We start from the raw sequence: 17,219 nt of genomic DNA on the forward strand, positions 1-17,219 counted from the left end.
ACCTGGTTTGTTTACTTGGATGTAACCACAAATGTCCCTTTGCTTCTCCCTCTTCCTTAAAGCACCTTGTATCAAATCATGCTGGGCTTGGGTGATTCTGGGGAAAAATATTGGCCTTTTTTGTCTTTCCCAAAGAAAAAAAAAGTAGAATTGTAGTTTACGTAAATACATAGATAAGCATCACAAGAAACGTATTTTTGCTTCAGAGTTTGAATTAAAACATAGTGGCATTTACTTAAGTAGAATTAGTATGAATTAGAACATACTGGCATAATTTACTTAATTATTAAAACAACAAAGGAAAAATAAGAGAAAATATAAAATGTAACAAATAACCCGGGACAATTATAGTTAATAACAAAAGATGGTGTTCGTTATAAATGTGCAGTGGAAGGTGACTGGGATAGTATTGCAGAGCAGAGTAGAAAGGAGTGGGTTGTTCTATTAAGCTGATGGGCACGTTCCAGTTCAGATCAGTGTTTGATTCATTAGCGATTCATTACGTGATACAACATAAAACGATCACCAAGAGGGACTGTACTAAAGCCAAGTTAAGTTATTAGATTTTTAAAATAAAGTGTTGCTAGACTGGCTGGGGATACATTTAAATTATATTACCAGAAATAAAAATCCAAAGCTCCATTTTTTTGGCATTTTTATTTCTATTGAGGGAATATTTATGTTTTCCTGTCATACCTCTTTTAGAAGCAAAAGCTTTCTGGAATCAATCAGCAGCCGTTAGTGTTCGGATTTGTAGAGTATCTTAGGCATATGCCATGATTATGTAAGACCAGAGAGCACATGAAAAAGGGTAGGTCAGAATTTCATTAGACATGAATTTTCTGGACACTGATCAGTTTGATAATGCTTGTAGTCCAGAACGCTCCAGCATACACATTTCACCCACTGTCCTATGCAAGTATGTGTTTATCTGTATTCAAGTGTGAGATATGACAGATTGTGCCATATCATCAGACACCCATGCTAACCCTAAAGATCTAATGCAGCTCTGCATTGATCAGCAAGAAGCTTCTTCTTTTTTTTAAAAAAACATATTTTATTATTTTATTTTATTTTTATTTTTTAATCCCATTTATATCCCGCCCTTCTCCGAAGACTCAGGGCGGCTTACAATCTAAGAAGCACAAATCAATGTGCTTAGCAATAGCCTTCATTCTATGTATATGCCTGCTTATTAGGGCTTTCGGGGGGCCCCCAAGCGGCATTTTACAAAGTCAGCTTATTGCCCCCAACAATCTGGGTCCTCATTTTACCTACCTCAGAAGGATGGAAGGCTGAGTCAACCTTGAGCCTGGTGGGACTCGAACCTGCACTAATTGCAGGCAGCTGGTGTTACTTAAGGAGGCATTAGCCCACTGTTCCACCAACGCTATTTACAATAACATTCTTTAGTGCTTAGTAAACAGCGTGTTGTCCGGGCTCATATGTTTAAAAAACAATAAATAATAATTAATTTCTACAGTTCCATAATCAATGTATTAATTAATGATATATTTCTTTGATCTTCTCTTCATCCAATAGTATTCTCCTTTTGTCAAGATTAAGCAAATATTATTCTTAAAATTCAATACATATAAAGTTACGTAAATATGAACCTTTTTCTTGTGTTGATACAAATAACAGTAATATCAGCATATAGCATCTTTTCTTACCAGTTTATATTTCAATTGTGTTTATAAAAGTCATCTTGTTAGGTCACTATATGTCCTGTTTTCAAGATTTTTATTTAAGCTTAATTTCCCCTCTGTATTCAAACCATTCTTATCAGTCATAATTTTCTCAAAGTTAATAACCTTTAAATATGCAACCTTTTCATTCATGTACACCATCCCAATTTTTTTACATTTCATATATTATAGAAATTACTATACTACTTATATATCTTATCTCTTGCTGTGAGACCCCTTTATATCCATAATTTATCTATTCTTTTAACCGTATTCAAACAGGTGCTTGAATATATAGTACTCCATCTGGTAAGTTGCATCAAATCTCTCAGATCTGATTCTAGCCTTCTTTTGCCAGGTAGCTTTCCAAGTTAGCGTGTTCGACTTACCCAGGGGTTTTTCCTGTATTTTTGTAAATGATGTTGGGAATAGAAAAAACAAGTTAGATAAGACATGTATTTCTCTCTCTCCCAAAGTTTAATGATTGTCCTGGTTGCTCTACAGTCCATTTTACCCAATCTGTTTTCTTGTCCTCAGATTTATTTTGTAGTCTTAAGGGATAAGTTGTTTTGTTAAGTTCCATCATTAAGTTTCTATTCTCAGTTCTGTATCCATTTATCTGTTTTATCCAAAAGCACTAACCAGCACAACTGTGAACAGCGTGCTTGAAACTGGGTGAGAAATTCGATCTTCCTTTTCTATTCTACAATTAATTTCCTGGAAAAGATCCCCAAGAAGCAAAATACCTCCAAAAGGGAAAGGGGGGGATTTCCGCCGCACCCTTATACTAACGGAAGCGGTGAATTAATCTTTTTATGGAGGATCAAAATATATGGAAGTGAAATAAATGTAAAACCTGAAATTTAAAACTTAAATCTGGCTAAATCTAAAATTGTTTGAATGGTTAAGACTCTCATTTTAAAGATAATTTGTTTTGGAAATTAAAAAACAAATAGTTGCTGACACCTAGTGGTGGATGAAGACTATGACAGCTATGACTTTAATATAAACCAGCCAGTCCAAACAACAAAATCGTATGTAGTTCTTATCTTTATATATAGTTTTTTATAATCTAATGGATTTCCAAAGCACCACCGAGGGCAACATTTTATGACAGTTCTTCTGTTCAGGGGTCTTACAATTTATCTGCCAGCAAAAGTTGCAGTCCAGAATGTTTGACTATCCAGTAAAGTTCCCCCCTAGAAAATTAGCAAACAGTCAGAGTTTTTCTTTTTCTGCAGACAATTCTTGAGCTTAAAGATCACAATTTACTAAATATTTATAATCCCAGAAGGTCAGCAGTTTTTAAAACAAATATAGTTCTTAGTTTGTAGTAGATGGCCCAGTATGTTTTCTTTCCTTGTTCCCAATTGTTTTCTGTTTGGCTGAAGGTCACTAATGCTTAAGGGAACAGATTATTCTTTGTTTCTGGGTGTCTTGCCAATTTCTGAGTAAGTGTTGCTGTTGTTCTATACTCTAATCCTCCATTAGATGTCAGTAGTTATTCATTTTCCAACTTTTCAAACAAAGATTTTTTTATAATTTCATCAAAAATCTTTCAGATGTAAAATCTTAACGGTTTTTTTTAATTTTCAGATTTATCCAGAGGGTAATATTGTTAATTTCATTTCAGTATATTTCTTTCCCCTGTAAAAATTAAATTGCTGCTTCCATTTATGGAAGGGTAGGGTATAGTCCTCTCGCTTCTCACTTTTGGAGGATTTCTTGCTTTGGGGATCTTTTCCAGGGAATCAATTGCAAAATAGAAGAGAGAAGATCAATATTCTCACCCAGTTCTAAGCACACTGTTCACCGTTGTTCTGGTTCATGCTTTTGGACTTCGGCTGCTGGTAGCTTGGGCTAGACACTGATGTGCAGCTAGCCTTTCTCTTGTCGGGTTGGAGGTCTTCCCCCGTATCAAACGGATTGACTACCATTGTTCTGCAATCATCGGGGTGCCCCTCTTTCGTCACCTCTCTGGGGTGAATTTCAACCCATTTAGGGTCCCCTGGCAGGGCAAAACCAGCCATGGGGTGCGGAGCTCTGCAATCTCTTGGCCACGTTGCTACGAGGCAGAACTGGAAGTTTGCAAGAAGCTTCTATGCAGCTAAATATAAGAAGTTGCCTCAACATGGCCTTGATTTTGGGGGGAGGGGGTTTCTTGATCATATAATGCTGAGATAAAGAATCTTTCCACCCTGCCCTTTGCTTATTTTTTCCCCAGTATTTCGGAGGCTAGAGGATCATAATAAAGACATAAAATAAAGGAAGTGGCTAAATATATTGTATATTCAGTCAAAAATCCTATTGGAGCTGAGGTGACATACTGAATGTTCTGTTTATACAAAACTATGCAGTTATCTAAGTGTTTTGTTGTTAGTTGCGAAGTCGTGTCCGACCCATCGCGACCCTATGGACAATGTTCCTCCAGGCCTTCCTGTCCTCTACCATCTTCTGGAGTCCAGTTAAGCTCACGCCTACTGCTTCAGTGACTCCATCCAGCCACCTCATTCTCTGTCGTCCCCTTCTTCTATTGCCCTCAATCTTTCCCAGCATTAGGCTCTTCTCCAGTGAGTCCTTCCTCCTCATTAGGTGGCCAAAGTATTTGAGTTTTAGCTTCAGGATCTGGCCTTCTAAAGAGCAGTCAGGGTTGATCTCTAGGACTGACCGGTTTGATCGCCTTGCAGTCCAAGGGACTCGCAGGAGTCTTCTCCAGCACCAGAGTTCAAAGGCCTCAATTCTTTTGCGCTCAGCCTTTCTTATGGTCCAACTTTCACTGCCATACATTGCAACTGGGAAGACCATAGCCTTGACTATACGCACTTTTGTTGACAGGGTGATGTCTCTGCTTTTTAGTGTGCTGTCTAGATTTGCCATGGCTTTCCTCCCTAGGAGCAAGCGTCTTTTAATTTCTTGACTACAGTCCCCATCTGCAGTGATCTTGGAGCCCAGGAAAATAAAATCTGTCACTACCTCCATTTCTTCCCCATCTATTTGCCAGGAATTAATAGGGCCGGATGCCATGATCTTAGTTTTCTTAATGTTTAGTTTCAACCCAACTTTTGCACTCTCCTTCTTCACTCGCAACAAGAGACTCTTCAGTTCCTCTTCACTTTCTGCCATTAGAGTGGTATCATCTGCATATCTTAGTTATTTAAGTGGCATAATATAATTCTGGCAAATAAAACATATAGTTTGGGTCTTCATGTCAACTATACAAAGTAGACTAGAACAGGAAACCTGACTCCTTAGAAAGCCTAGAACAGTACTTTATTGAGCCTCTATAGTTACATAGTCACTTCTGAATAATATCTGGTTTCCCAGGAGTTGCTCTTATAGTAGCTCTTGCCTGTTTCTCTGACTCTATGCTTCATTTTAATAGAGATGTAGACAGAATCTGAAATTTTGAATCAACAAAGAATCTGAAGAAGGCTATCTCTCTTTGACCCAGCATCCTATTAATATTATGTCTCTTTAATGGCCTAAAACAGCAATTCTCAAAGTATGGTCTGGAACTTCTGGGGGTCCCCAATGTCCTTTCATGGGACTCCTGAAGTCAAATAAATATTTTAAAATCTCTCAGTTTTAATTTCTAATGCAATAAATATCAATAGATATAACCAGGGCTTTTTTCCTCATAGAACGCTCAGAACGGCGTTCCGGCACCTTTTTTTTTGCAAAATAAACAACCAAAAACTCCCTCTGAAAGCCTATTGCAGGGCTAGGCAATCTTGGCTCTTTTTTATGACTCGTGGACTTCAACTCCCAGAAATCCTGAGCCAGCCATGCTGAGGGGAAAGGGAGAGGTTTCCAAGCTGAGCCATGCTGGCTCAGGAATTCTGGGAGTTGAAGTCCTTGAGTCATAAAAGAGCCTGCACTAGAGGAGGACATTAAAATTATTCACAGGGTTACTTCTTTAGGAACTAAACTTTTAGAATCTAAAACAGCTAATTCAAAAAAGCCATCAGGAAAGAACCTCACATTTTTCATCTGCTTCTGTCTTTTGGAAGGTAAAATTAGATAACAAAATAATCTATTTCCTATGTTAACATCTCTGCAATGAAATCAATAAAGGTAACAGGAAAGAAATGAGAAACTTTTTTCTGAATGTAATATGTCTAATTTAGCTGATGCTAGAAAAAATAGTATCTTGTACATACTCTTGAAAACTATTTTGAATCTAACCATCTATTACAACTAAACCACTTTAAATTAAACAATTCTTAAGAATGAAATATTCTTAATTTGGACTTTACTTTTACTGTTTAGACTGTTGTGTGTTTTGAAAAATAGATTATTTAGAATCTAGTTATGTTGCACTTCAGTCTTTAAATAATTAACCCTAGTATATACATAACAATATATGATGTTTTCCATGGTGAGCTTAACATCAATAACATTTATTAAAAAGGCTAAAATAATTTCTGGTGGTATTACCTGTACATTAAAATTTTGTTTAGTCACAATCTTTCACTTTTCACATTCTGGAAAAGCAAAAGATGTTACATATGTGCATAAGCATAGTCAGTACCATATGCCTTTTTAAAAATATCAAACATACAAAGAAACAAAAATAAGTCCAAAATATCTGTGTTACATCCAGAAATGCCAACTTTGCAACCAATATTTCTCATCCCTAACTATGGCAACCTAAGGATACCTGCATACATGCAAATGCTTCTCTGGGATCAGTAACGCAGCAGGGATTGCTTTTTCCTTCCAGTAACAGATTGCTGGGAAATACCAAACATGGCCTTAAGAATTCCAATGTTTGTTACAAATTTTTCTGGATGTGGTTGGAAAGAGGCCTAGAAATGCCAGCACAAATGCATCACACTTGCTGAACGTGCACACGCAACTAATTACAATCTTCAATGATATGTGATATATCCAGGGCTTTTTTCCCCATAGAACACTCAGAACGGCATTCCGGCACCTTTTTTTGCACACACACACACACACACACACACACACAGCTGAAGGAAACTTCCGGAGAGCCAAATTCTCCTCAGGCAGCCAGCCAGTGCAGAGCAGCAGAATGCACCGCAGCGACAGGCCTTCAGATGGCTCAAATTGAAGGAAATGCGATATGTACAGGCTAATTTAAAAGTGGGAGGGTAAGAAGGGCCGAGTGTGAACAGGTTGCTTAGCAACCTGCTTAAGCAGTCTCTGTAACTTTCAGCTCCTGGTGCCTTGCCTTTTTTAAGCTGGGAAGTTGAAAAAAAGGCTAAAAAGAAGGCAATAGAGTGCTATCAAGGAAAATGTATAGATATAGCCAGCAAATGTTTAAGGAACCTTTATTTTTCATACACTGTTCGAATTTTGTTTTAATGCCATGGTGATACACAATCAAATGTAGTCAGTCTTTTTTTTTAATCCCAAAGCATCTGTTCATTAAATACAGTATAACAAAGTTTTGGATGATGGAATTATTTTTTACCTAAGGATAACTAATGATAACAGCTCTTAAATCTGTTATTTTGTTTTATTTTTGCACAAAAAAATTGTATAATTTGCATTTGCATTCATTTACAAATAGAATATGTTGTTAAAATGTATTGGTGTTGAAATAATTAGTGCACACATATACCTAAAACCAGTTTATTGCATTTGGCAATTGTACTAAAAAATAATAATTCATTGTCAACCAATATAATTCATTTAATTTGAAATCAAGTGAAAAATTGATTTAAATTATTTTATTAAAACAAATTAATGGCAATTCTTTTATAAGAAGTTGCCTCAAACAAAATGAGTTTGACATGCCTGCTCTAGATAGTTGAATGCTCCAAAATAAATTCTAGACCAGGCCTGTACATGCTGCCTACCAAGCACCCTTGGACAGAGCACAGACTTTTTTTTAAAAAGTAATAAAATCACCACCACTGCTCTGAAAATCATGTTGTCTAGTGCCTCCATGGCTTACCATGACCACGAACTCCAACACTGTAGATGCTCCTCCAGTCACCAAATCATTGATTAGCCCACCAGCATTCCTTTGCAGACCACAAAGATTTTTAATGTATCAGTATGGGCCTTTCCCTTCTACAAGTCGCACAGACCTCTTCTAGATTTTCCTCTTGCCTTTCCGAGTTAACTCCTTGGTCTGTCATTGAGCAAGAATTGACTTCGTAGGGAAGCATATTATCATTTGATGTATACTTAACATATGTTCTAACTTTATTTACCGATTATATAATATTTGTATGCAATCCACATGGCGAGGTTTGGGGCAACTTACAATATTTTTAAAATCATAAGATTAAAACATAAAAGCAGGGCTTTTTTTCTCATAGAATGCTCAGAATGGTGTTCCGGCACCCTTTTTTTGCACACAAAAAAAAGCTTTTGCACAAGCTATGCTACTCCCTCTATTGGCTTTCAAAAGCCAATAGGAATTGCTGCTGAGCATGCTAAAAGACCTGGCCGGCAAACGTTGCACCGGCAAGTTGCCTGCAGCGAAGGCGAGTAGGCAGGAACTTTGCATCCCTCCCTGCTGCCCAACTATACCATCTCAACTAGGTAAGTAAGAGAGGACAAGGAGTGGGAGGTAGGTTCTGCAGAGTCCATGTGCACTCCTTCCTTGTGCTCACCAGTGTCAGCCCGGCTACCTGGTGCTGGACCTGTGCCACTGTCCCCTCACCCTGCGTGCCTAAGTGGCCGCCCTGCATTGTCTGGCCCGCACTGTCTCTACCGCCCGCCCCGTGCAGCCCCGCCATATAGAGCGGGCCCCGCTGCTCCCACAGCACCAGCCGGCCCCAGGGGGGCAGCCTGCCACCAACACCACTTGCACCTGTGACTGCAGCAGCACTGCCCCCCCGCCTCCTGAACCCACGAAGATGAGAGTTCTGGCACCTTTTTTTTTTTAAGAAAAAAAGCACTGGATGTAACATAAATAGACCAAAGCTCTTTGGGACCCTCAGTCATTTTTAAGAATGTAAAGGGGTCCTGAGACCAACATGTTTGAGAACCACTGGCCTAAAAGTCCTCCAAGCTCTGAGACAAAAGTTTGTTTTATCTGATTGGGAAAGAAACCTCTTAATGTGGAATAATAGGCTAGAGTTCTCCACTTATATGAAGATAGTTTCAATATATTTATTAGTGGTGGGGGGCAAATGGTTTCATTTTAACTTGTCTTAATCTCATTCCAGACCCATGCTCAAGGAGGAAAAAAAGTGGTGCAGACTGATGAATGGAGAAATGAATCTGTAGAAGAAAGACTGGAGTATGCCCTTGTTAAGGTGAATTTATCACCTGTTTGATGAGCTAAAATTTGATCTGTTGCCTCTTTGATTAGATTTAATCCTAAGGGGGAAAGTTGCTGGAGAGCACCAGTTCAAGTCTGTCATGCTGTCAGGGTTCAGCTTTCCAGAATTTGTTCTTGATGAATTGAGAAATACAGTGTGCTTCCAATGGCCCATTTGGGATCTCAATTGGCAGAACTTTTCTTGAAGAATAAAAGTAAATGGCTATTCACATTGATTTAGATCTAGAAAAGTGTCCTTCAAGTTTGGCAACTTAAAATGGGTGGACTTCAGCTCCCAGAATTCTGAAAATGTTGCCTGGCTAGGAGTGGAAATCCACACATCTTAAAGGCACCACACTTGAAAAACATTGTGAACTTTCTTCACAGGCTTCAATTTAGAACCCCCTTCAAAGCATCAACACCTTGTAATGAAAAATGGAGGTTCACCTGAGGCAAGGCCATAACAATTTCTTGCTGCAGCTGGCTTGAAACCAGTTGCTGTTAATTGCACTTAGCAGATCTGAAGCTGCCAATATGAAAAGGGAAGTGTAATTTTGAATACTTCAAGAACAGTTTGTCTATTTTAAATCTTAACTCAGAGATCCTTTTCAGAATACCCACACTCCAGTGAGATAATGAGGAGGCCTCCTGCTGGTGAATGCTTTTCTTCTGTCCCTTTGCCAGGCTCCTTCAGGATTATTTTAGAAAGAGATTGAAAACATTGCCTCTTATGCTTTTAACATGAATTGATATTACTAATATGTTTCATTTCTCTTGGTTGTTTTTTTTACTTTAAATATTCTGTAGGTTTACTTTTGAATTCAGCTCTTAGTATAATTAGCCTGTTTTAACACCATTGAATTACTACAGTCTTTTTTTTGAAAGGTTATTCTTGAGGGCCCCAGTTTTGTAAAATGCAATAGATAAATGATGCTTGTTGTGGGAAGATATAAACCATTTTAATGTCTAGATGGTTGCTTTTTTCTTCCAGGGCATTGATAAATATGTGGTTGAGGATACCGAAGAGGCTAGGCAAAACAAAGAGAGGTATCCCAGACCCCTGAATATAATTGAGGGGCCTCTAATGAATGGCATGAAAACAGTTGGCGATCTTTTTGGAGCTGGCAAGATGTTTCTTCCTCAGGTAAAGAAGTTTTCATTAGCTTACCACAATTTAGTTGTGCAATTAAACTTTCCACTAATGCTTTATTTGGCTTGAGGGAGGATCACTGTCCAGTTTTTAGCGCTTCAAGATGTTGTAGTAGAATATAGGAGGTTGCCTTCCACCAAGCCAGACAGTTTGTCCATTTTAGCTCAGTACAGTTTACTCCTATAGGCAGCAACTCTCTAGAGGCTGTAGTGACTTACACAGACACATACACATTTTCATATCCCAAGTTTCATTAGTTAAGTATAATGGAAAAGACATTCCTTTACAGTGAAAGAATTCTGAGTCCAGGAAATTGGTTGAAATATCAAAAGTGAAGCGGCTCACAATTCCTCTACTGAAATACCTAGTTTCCTTTAATGTAGAACCGGGAGTGGGAACAAATAATATGTCTGGTCTGTTTAACAATGGAGAATTGGAAATTCTTGCTACATCTATGTAGCTTTCTTTATAGTAATGTACAAGGGCTAGTCCATAGCCCTTAACATTCCTAATGATCTTCTGTCCAAATTCAGATTACATTCAACCCTGTTTAGCTTACATTACTAGGATTTCCTCTAGTGCAGTCTACCAGATCTCTCTTACAGCTCTTGGATTTCCTTTCATCTGTCTGATCCTGAGTAGCTTTTTTCCCCAAGCTTCATTCAGGTCAAGAATGTATTAACAGGGGAGATCAGTGTAACAAAATTACTCCAAAAAGCCAAGGAATCAGTTTTCATCTAATGAACCAGCAAATGCATGGGGAAGCCCAAAGAATATCATTGGATATAACAGATCTCCCTCCCTTACTGAAATAATCGTCAATTGCCAGATGACCTGAATATGTTCTACTGTAGGTTTGAGAGGAGATCACTGTCAGCTATTGCTACTCTCCTCCTTAGATACAACAACAGTAGCCAAATCTCGTATACCTATCTCCATCCCTCTGGGCTCCCCACCTCTGGTGATCTTAGAAAAAGATCTGCAAGGTCTATTTCATACACAAAAGATCGGAAAAGCACTAGGCCCAGATGGAGTAACTCTTTCTTGCTTGAAAATCTGTGCTGAATACTGATTCCCATCTTCACCCACATCTTTAAGAGCTGAATGACTCTGACATCTGTAGTTATGAAGACCTGGCCCACTTGAAAATCATGGATCTGCTCTTGGATCCCTTGCAGTTTGTCTACCGAGCAAATACATCAGCAGATAATGCTGTCAATATGGTACTGCATTATCTTGCAAAATTTTAACCCCACTGACCTATGCATGGGTCCTTTTGTTGACTCTAGATCAGCATTCAATACCATCATTCCAGAAACTCTTCACTCTAAACTGATTTAGTTGCCTGTGCCTGTAGCTGTAGATGGAGTACTAGTTTTTTGACAAATAGGAAGCAACAGTTGAAGCTAGGGAAAATCATATTGAGCACCTGACAATTATCACAGGGACCCTTTAGGGCCGTGTGGTCTCTGCATTGCTCTTGTCTCCCTATAACAATCACTGCATCTCTAAGGATCTTTCTGTTTAAAGTACTGAAGATTGCAGATGATACAACAGTCTCATTCGAGGTGGAGATAAGTCTTCATACAGACAGGATGTTGTATAACTGGCCCTATGGCGCAGCTGGAACAATCGAGCTGAACACACAACTGTAAAGATATGAGTGGATTTTTAGGAGGAATCCTCCTATTCTACCACCTCTTACTATATTTAATAGCACAGTATCAGCAGTAGAATTCTTCAAGTTTTGGGTTGTATAATTTCCCAGGATTTGAAATGGACATCTAACATTAGAACCATCATTAAAAAAAGCACAACAAAGAGTGTTCTTCCTGCATCAACTCAGGAAGTTCAGACTGTCCCAGGAGCTGTTGATGCAGTTCTTCTGAGGAATGATTGAGTCTGTCATTTGTACTTCTATATCTGTCTGGTTTGGCACAGCAACTAAGAGGACAGGTAGAGACTCCAAATGATAGCTAGGACTGCAGAAAAAACAATTGAAACCAGCCTGCCTTCCATAGAAGATCTGTATTGTATACTGCGTGGGTCAGAAGGAGAGCTGAGAAAATAACTACAAATCCTTCACATCCTGGATATAATTTGTTTCAATTCCTCCCTTCGGGATGCTGCTATAGTTTCAGTTCCTCCCTTCGGGATGCTGCTATAGTTTCAATTCCTCCCTTCGGGATGCTGCTATAGTTTCAGTTCCTCCCTTCGGGACACCGCTATTACATGCCAAAACAATTAGACACAGTGACAGTCTTTTCCCTTGTGCCATCACACTGCTGAACACCTAATCCTCACAGTATTGTCTTATGTCTAAGTATATGTATTCACGCATGTTGTATGACTGTAGTAGTATTGTCCTTCCCATCTTCTCTACTATCTCATTGTTGGTATCGTGATTATTATTAGCCTATTGCTTTGCATCTACACTTGAGAGCTTCTGTACCAGAGACAAATTCCTTGCGTGTCTAATCACACTTGGCCCAATAAAGTATTCTACTCTACTCTACTCTACTCTACTCTACTCTACTCTACTCTACTCGAACGTAATGTATTGGAAGGATTTCTCTAAAATGGCAGAAAATGGAGAAACTGGTAAAGGAGTTGCTTAGATCAGGGCTTTTCAACCAGTGGTATGAGTACCACCTGTGGTACATTGGCACCTGGCATGTGGTATGTGACCATCCTAGAAAAGGGGTAGTGGGGGAGGGGAATGAGCTGAACCAGTGGCAGCACCACACAAGCCTGAGCAAGAGATGGCTGGAGCTGTAGGGCTGTCAGGGCTCAGTGGAACCGCCAGGATCAGCGCTTTTTCGGGGCTATCAGGGCTCAGTGGAACCGCCAGGATCAGCGCCAGGCTCCAGTTGGAGCTCGGCACTGATCCTGGTGCTTTTGCTGAGCCCAGAAGAAGCGCCGATCAGCTGGAATGTTGCAGCATCTCCAGGGTCTTGTGGTTTACATTCATATTTATGATGGTCACAGTGTCCCAGGGTCATGTGAAGTGACCAAAACCTGCTGCAACCACCCAGCAGAGTGTGTGTGTGGGGGAATAAAAACCAAACACCTCCCCAACCCACTCTCGCTGCCAATCCTCAGCAGAAATGCTTGGACAGGAGGAAGAGCGCCACTGGGCAGGCAGGCGTTGTGCTCGGCTGTGGCTTTGGTGGCACTTTTTTCAGTGCCATTGTAACTTTGAACAGTCACTAAGCGAACTGTTGTAAGTCGAGGACTACCTGTACTTCATCACTTTTTTCCTCTTTTTTGGGGGGGGTCATCAAGTTTTTGACACCTTGCTAGGCGACTGGTGGTACTCGGATGTTGCCATATCCTAAAAGTGGTACAATGGGTGAAAAAATTGAAATGCCCTGGCTTAGATGTTACTAGGTTACTTAGTTGGTATTTATTGATAATATCCTGTTTTGGGGGCCTGGTATGGTTCACTTTCAGATCAATTCATTGGTTGCTATAATCTTGAATAAGCCTTTCTATACTCTCATGGTTCTTTTTCTGAATCTGAATATACAGGTTATTAAATCTGCTAGAGTTATGAAGAAAGCAGTGGGTCATCTTATCCCATTCATGGAGAAGGAAAGAGAAGAGTTACGTGCATTGACTGGTAGCACAGAGGAAGAGGTGAGGCTGCAGTTTCAATCCTTGATTCTCTTAAATTAATTTTTGTTGCAGTTGCGTTATAGATTTTTGTGTGGGTCAGGAATTCACGGCACGTCATGGCAGCAACTTCTGCAATAAATAGATCCTCTTATATGAGCTCTCAGTCAGAGGAATGGGCAGCTGATTGGAAAACATAAAGTTGTCCATTTGCTATTTTGCCAATAAAACAAACAGCAATAGTATGCTACGTAAGGATCCATAATCATAAACTTGGTACTTAATTGGATGAATGCTCAAAAGACAAAAAAATAACAGTAGCAGGAGCAGTTTTTGCCTCTCTCTGTTTAGCTGAATTTTTCTGTACAGTATCATTTTCAGTGATAAGAGCTTTCCACTGATTTGTCTATCTCCATTGCCAGCTTTGTTTTTGCGCCCCTTCTTCACATTTGGTAGCTCTCCCCTTCATTTTATAAGCTAATTTTGGGGATTGCCTACCTATACAATCTCATAAGGCCTCACTTCAAAATATTGTTTCTGAGCAAAAAGGTGTGGAGCAAAAGGGTGCTAGTTGTCACTAGAGAGTCTCAGTTAATCAGCACAGAAGTGTTGGATGAATTAGATCTTTTAAGATTCATGTCACTAAATGCATGTGCAATCCTATTACTTTATTGGCATTTTTCTTTTTTTAAAAATCTGCACTGTTCTTAGTTTTAAAAGCATTTTGTGGTTTTATGTATATAACACGATACAATTTTGAAGTTGAAAAATGGATTCTGGAGACATGCAAATTAGTTTGGGAGGTGTGAATCAGATTGGTTCACTTCCAAAGGCAGAGCAAACAAAATCCTTGGACTTCCATGCTCCGCAGCCTCTTGTCTTCGGAAGCATCTGTCAAGCTAATGTGTAGTTACTCATTGGAAGCAGTCATGAGGCTGGAAGAAACCTGATGCTTTGTGCTGTAGCAGATTTCTTTCATTCCTAATAGGCATGAAAAAATGAAATAACAGCAGTTGTTCTTGTAGTTCAAGTTGTTGCGAAGGCTGGGTTGATTTAGGAACAAATTGTGAATTTTATGCTGTCTTTGGCATTTGGGAAGGGAGTGAAATGAGGTAAAGCAAAACGCTGAGTGAAAAACACAACAATCAAGAAGCTTACTAGCTTTAAGATGTATTTATTTAGCAGCCATGTGTTTATTTAAAAAAAGGGGGGGGATGTGTTGTGAATCAGTATGGAATTAGGCCACTGCTGTATCATTACTTGCTAATAGTTGGTATATGCTACAGTCTTTTGGAAATTCTAAATGCTGCTATTCTAGTGTGTGGGGGAATCTGCTGGCGTCTGAATACGAATTTTATCATTGTGATGCTTGCTGCTGTCCTATCTCAAAATGAGGTGCATATCTCCTGGCATAGAAGCTCCCCTGAGTGTAGTTACACCCCAGAACACTCGCTATAGTGCCAGAGGAACAGCAAATATAGAACACTGGTTATTATCCTTCAAAACGGATGGCTTTGCTGCAGGCTTGTGCCAGGATTGAAGAGGAAAGCTATTTAGTCCTGTTCCCAATTAGTCTGCTTCAAATCATTTAATCTTAGAAATCATCTTGTTTTTATCCCAAAGATGTCTTAATAATTATATGCACTGGTCCACACTGTAGCCTAGTCTGAGCTTAGCCCATTTGTTTTTTTTTCCCCATTCCCATCAGTTTTAGGATTCACCTAGCAATTAGGCCTGTGATTATTGTTTGACCATTCCACTGTGACTTTTTTTCCTGGCTTGATTAAATGAGCATGCCCTTCAGCTCCAGTCATGCAGGTTTTCATGAGTGTAATGCATAATTATGCTGGATAGTGCAATACCTTGGCATATTCTAGATGTTCATTTCCCCCCAATTCTGCTACATTTTAAGAAGACAGAAAAAGTTAAGCATTATAGTAACTCAGAAACCCTCAGGCACCAAAACTTTTGTTTACATTAAGGTTGCAAGCACAGGTATCTGTAAGGGAAGATAACAGCTTCAAGATGGCAGCCAGGACTGAAGTCTTAATATTTTTACATTCATGCGATATATGCAACAGCTATTTAAAAAGAGCAGAGCTTTCAGAGCCTAGTTGTGCATGCCTATTTTATGCTGATTTGTCCCCTTGGATATCTCATAACACATGTTATACAGTATATATATATATATATATATACACATATGGATTGCATACCTGTTTGTTTGGAAAACCAGCTATGCTATAATCAGGATAAAGATGGAGGGGGATGCCTTGAAGAGCCAGAATTACACAGACATGTTGACTTTTTCCATGAATCTCTTCCCAGAATTCTTACTTGTTTGAACACGAGAGCCCCATTTGAGAAAAATATGCCAATATTAGCACAATATGGTATGCTAAAGTAGCAGAGATTGATGTGTGTGCCTCTGTTTCTTTTTTTAAAAACTGGTTTCCTCAGCACTTTTTTTCATAAGAAACAAATTTAAAAACATGGATATGCCACTATCATATATAGATTAATGACACTTTGCCTTGAAGAAATTAATATGTATAAACATTGATATCAAAATATTCACTGAATAAATCAGCAGAGGAACATGGGATCGTAGAAGTAGGGGCTTCAGTAGAGAAAATGCTAAGGCAGTGCTTTTTCCTTTATGGACAAGAATTTAGGGAACTGTGGTTCCAATGTATTTGTTGGAGAAGACTGTGTTACAGTGCTCTGATTGAATGACAGTCATTTGTGCCACTGGTAGATGCCTGTTTACAAATAGTTCCTTTATTGAGGCCATGAGGAATGTTCTGTTATTTTGACAAAATATTTTTTTAAAAGACCCCTGTGTTTTGTATTCAGAAAGCTCACAGGGATAATATTGCTGATTTTTATTCTCATAAGGATCAAATTAATGAATTGAAGAAATGACTGTATTTTTCACTTCATGGTCTGTTGAGTTGCAGCAAACTGCCTAAGATGCAAAGTGATTTAGCTTTTGGTAATGGAGAGGGAGAGAAAGGAACACTATTTGGGGGAAGGAGACTCCTTATTGTCATAGTCAAAGGAGGTGGGACCACAATCTTCTCTAACAGTAGCTAATTGCTGTGCTTGCCTTTCCTTCACTATTGCAAACTTTTCACTTCAGAAGCAGTTCTTCTGCCCAAGAGTCAGTAGCTGGTCTTTCACAGATCCAGGTCCATTTAGTTCTCCAAGCTTTTAACCATTACATAATACTGGTTCTCCCACCGATGTAGGGAACTGGGCTATAGGGGCACTGAAGCAGTTTTTTTTCATCCTTCTGTTTATTGTCATACCATGTCAATATATTATTTTGTGTCTGTCAGCTGGGGCTTTCTTCCAAAATGTAAAGTGGTTTGAGGCAGGCTGTTTTGACTTCTGGAGAATTACCATGCTGTGATTTAATTGAATTAAGTAAAACTTTATTCAGAAATTAAAAAAAAATACATGAGATTCATATGGATTTGTCTGCTCAATTGTTGCAATAAGCCAATCATTCATATGA

At 38.9% G+C, this 17,219-nt stretch overlaps 1 protein-coding gene across 1 annotated transcript in view; it reads left to right on the forward strand.

The window, feature by feature from the left end:
* Positions 1 to 17,219, forward strand: part of MTR (5-methyltetrahydrofolate-homocysteine methyltransferase) — a 91,516-nt gene that overhangs the window by 40,754 nt on the left and 33,543 nt on the right. The window contains exons 19-21 of the mRNA XM_081332664.1: positions 8,840 to 8,929; positions 9,926 to 10,078; positions 13,616 to 13,723. Of these exons, the coding sequence (XP_081188790.1) occupies positions 8,840 to 8,929; positions 9,926 to 10,078; positions 13,616 to 13,723 (351 nt within the window). The remainder of the gene's footprint in view (positions 1 to 8,839; positions 8,930 to 9,925; positions 10,079 to 13,615; positions 13,724 to 17,219) is intronic.

This window comes from Vipera berus (genome assembly GCF_964194415.1).
Source record: "Vipera berus genome assembly, chromosome: 1".
Classification (NCBI taxonomy): Eukaryota; Metazoa; Chordata; class Lepidosauria; order Squamata; family Viperidae; genus Vipera; species Vipera berus.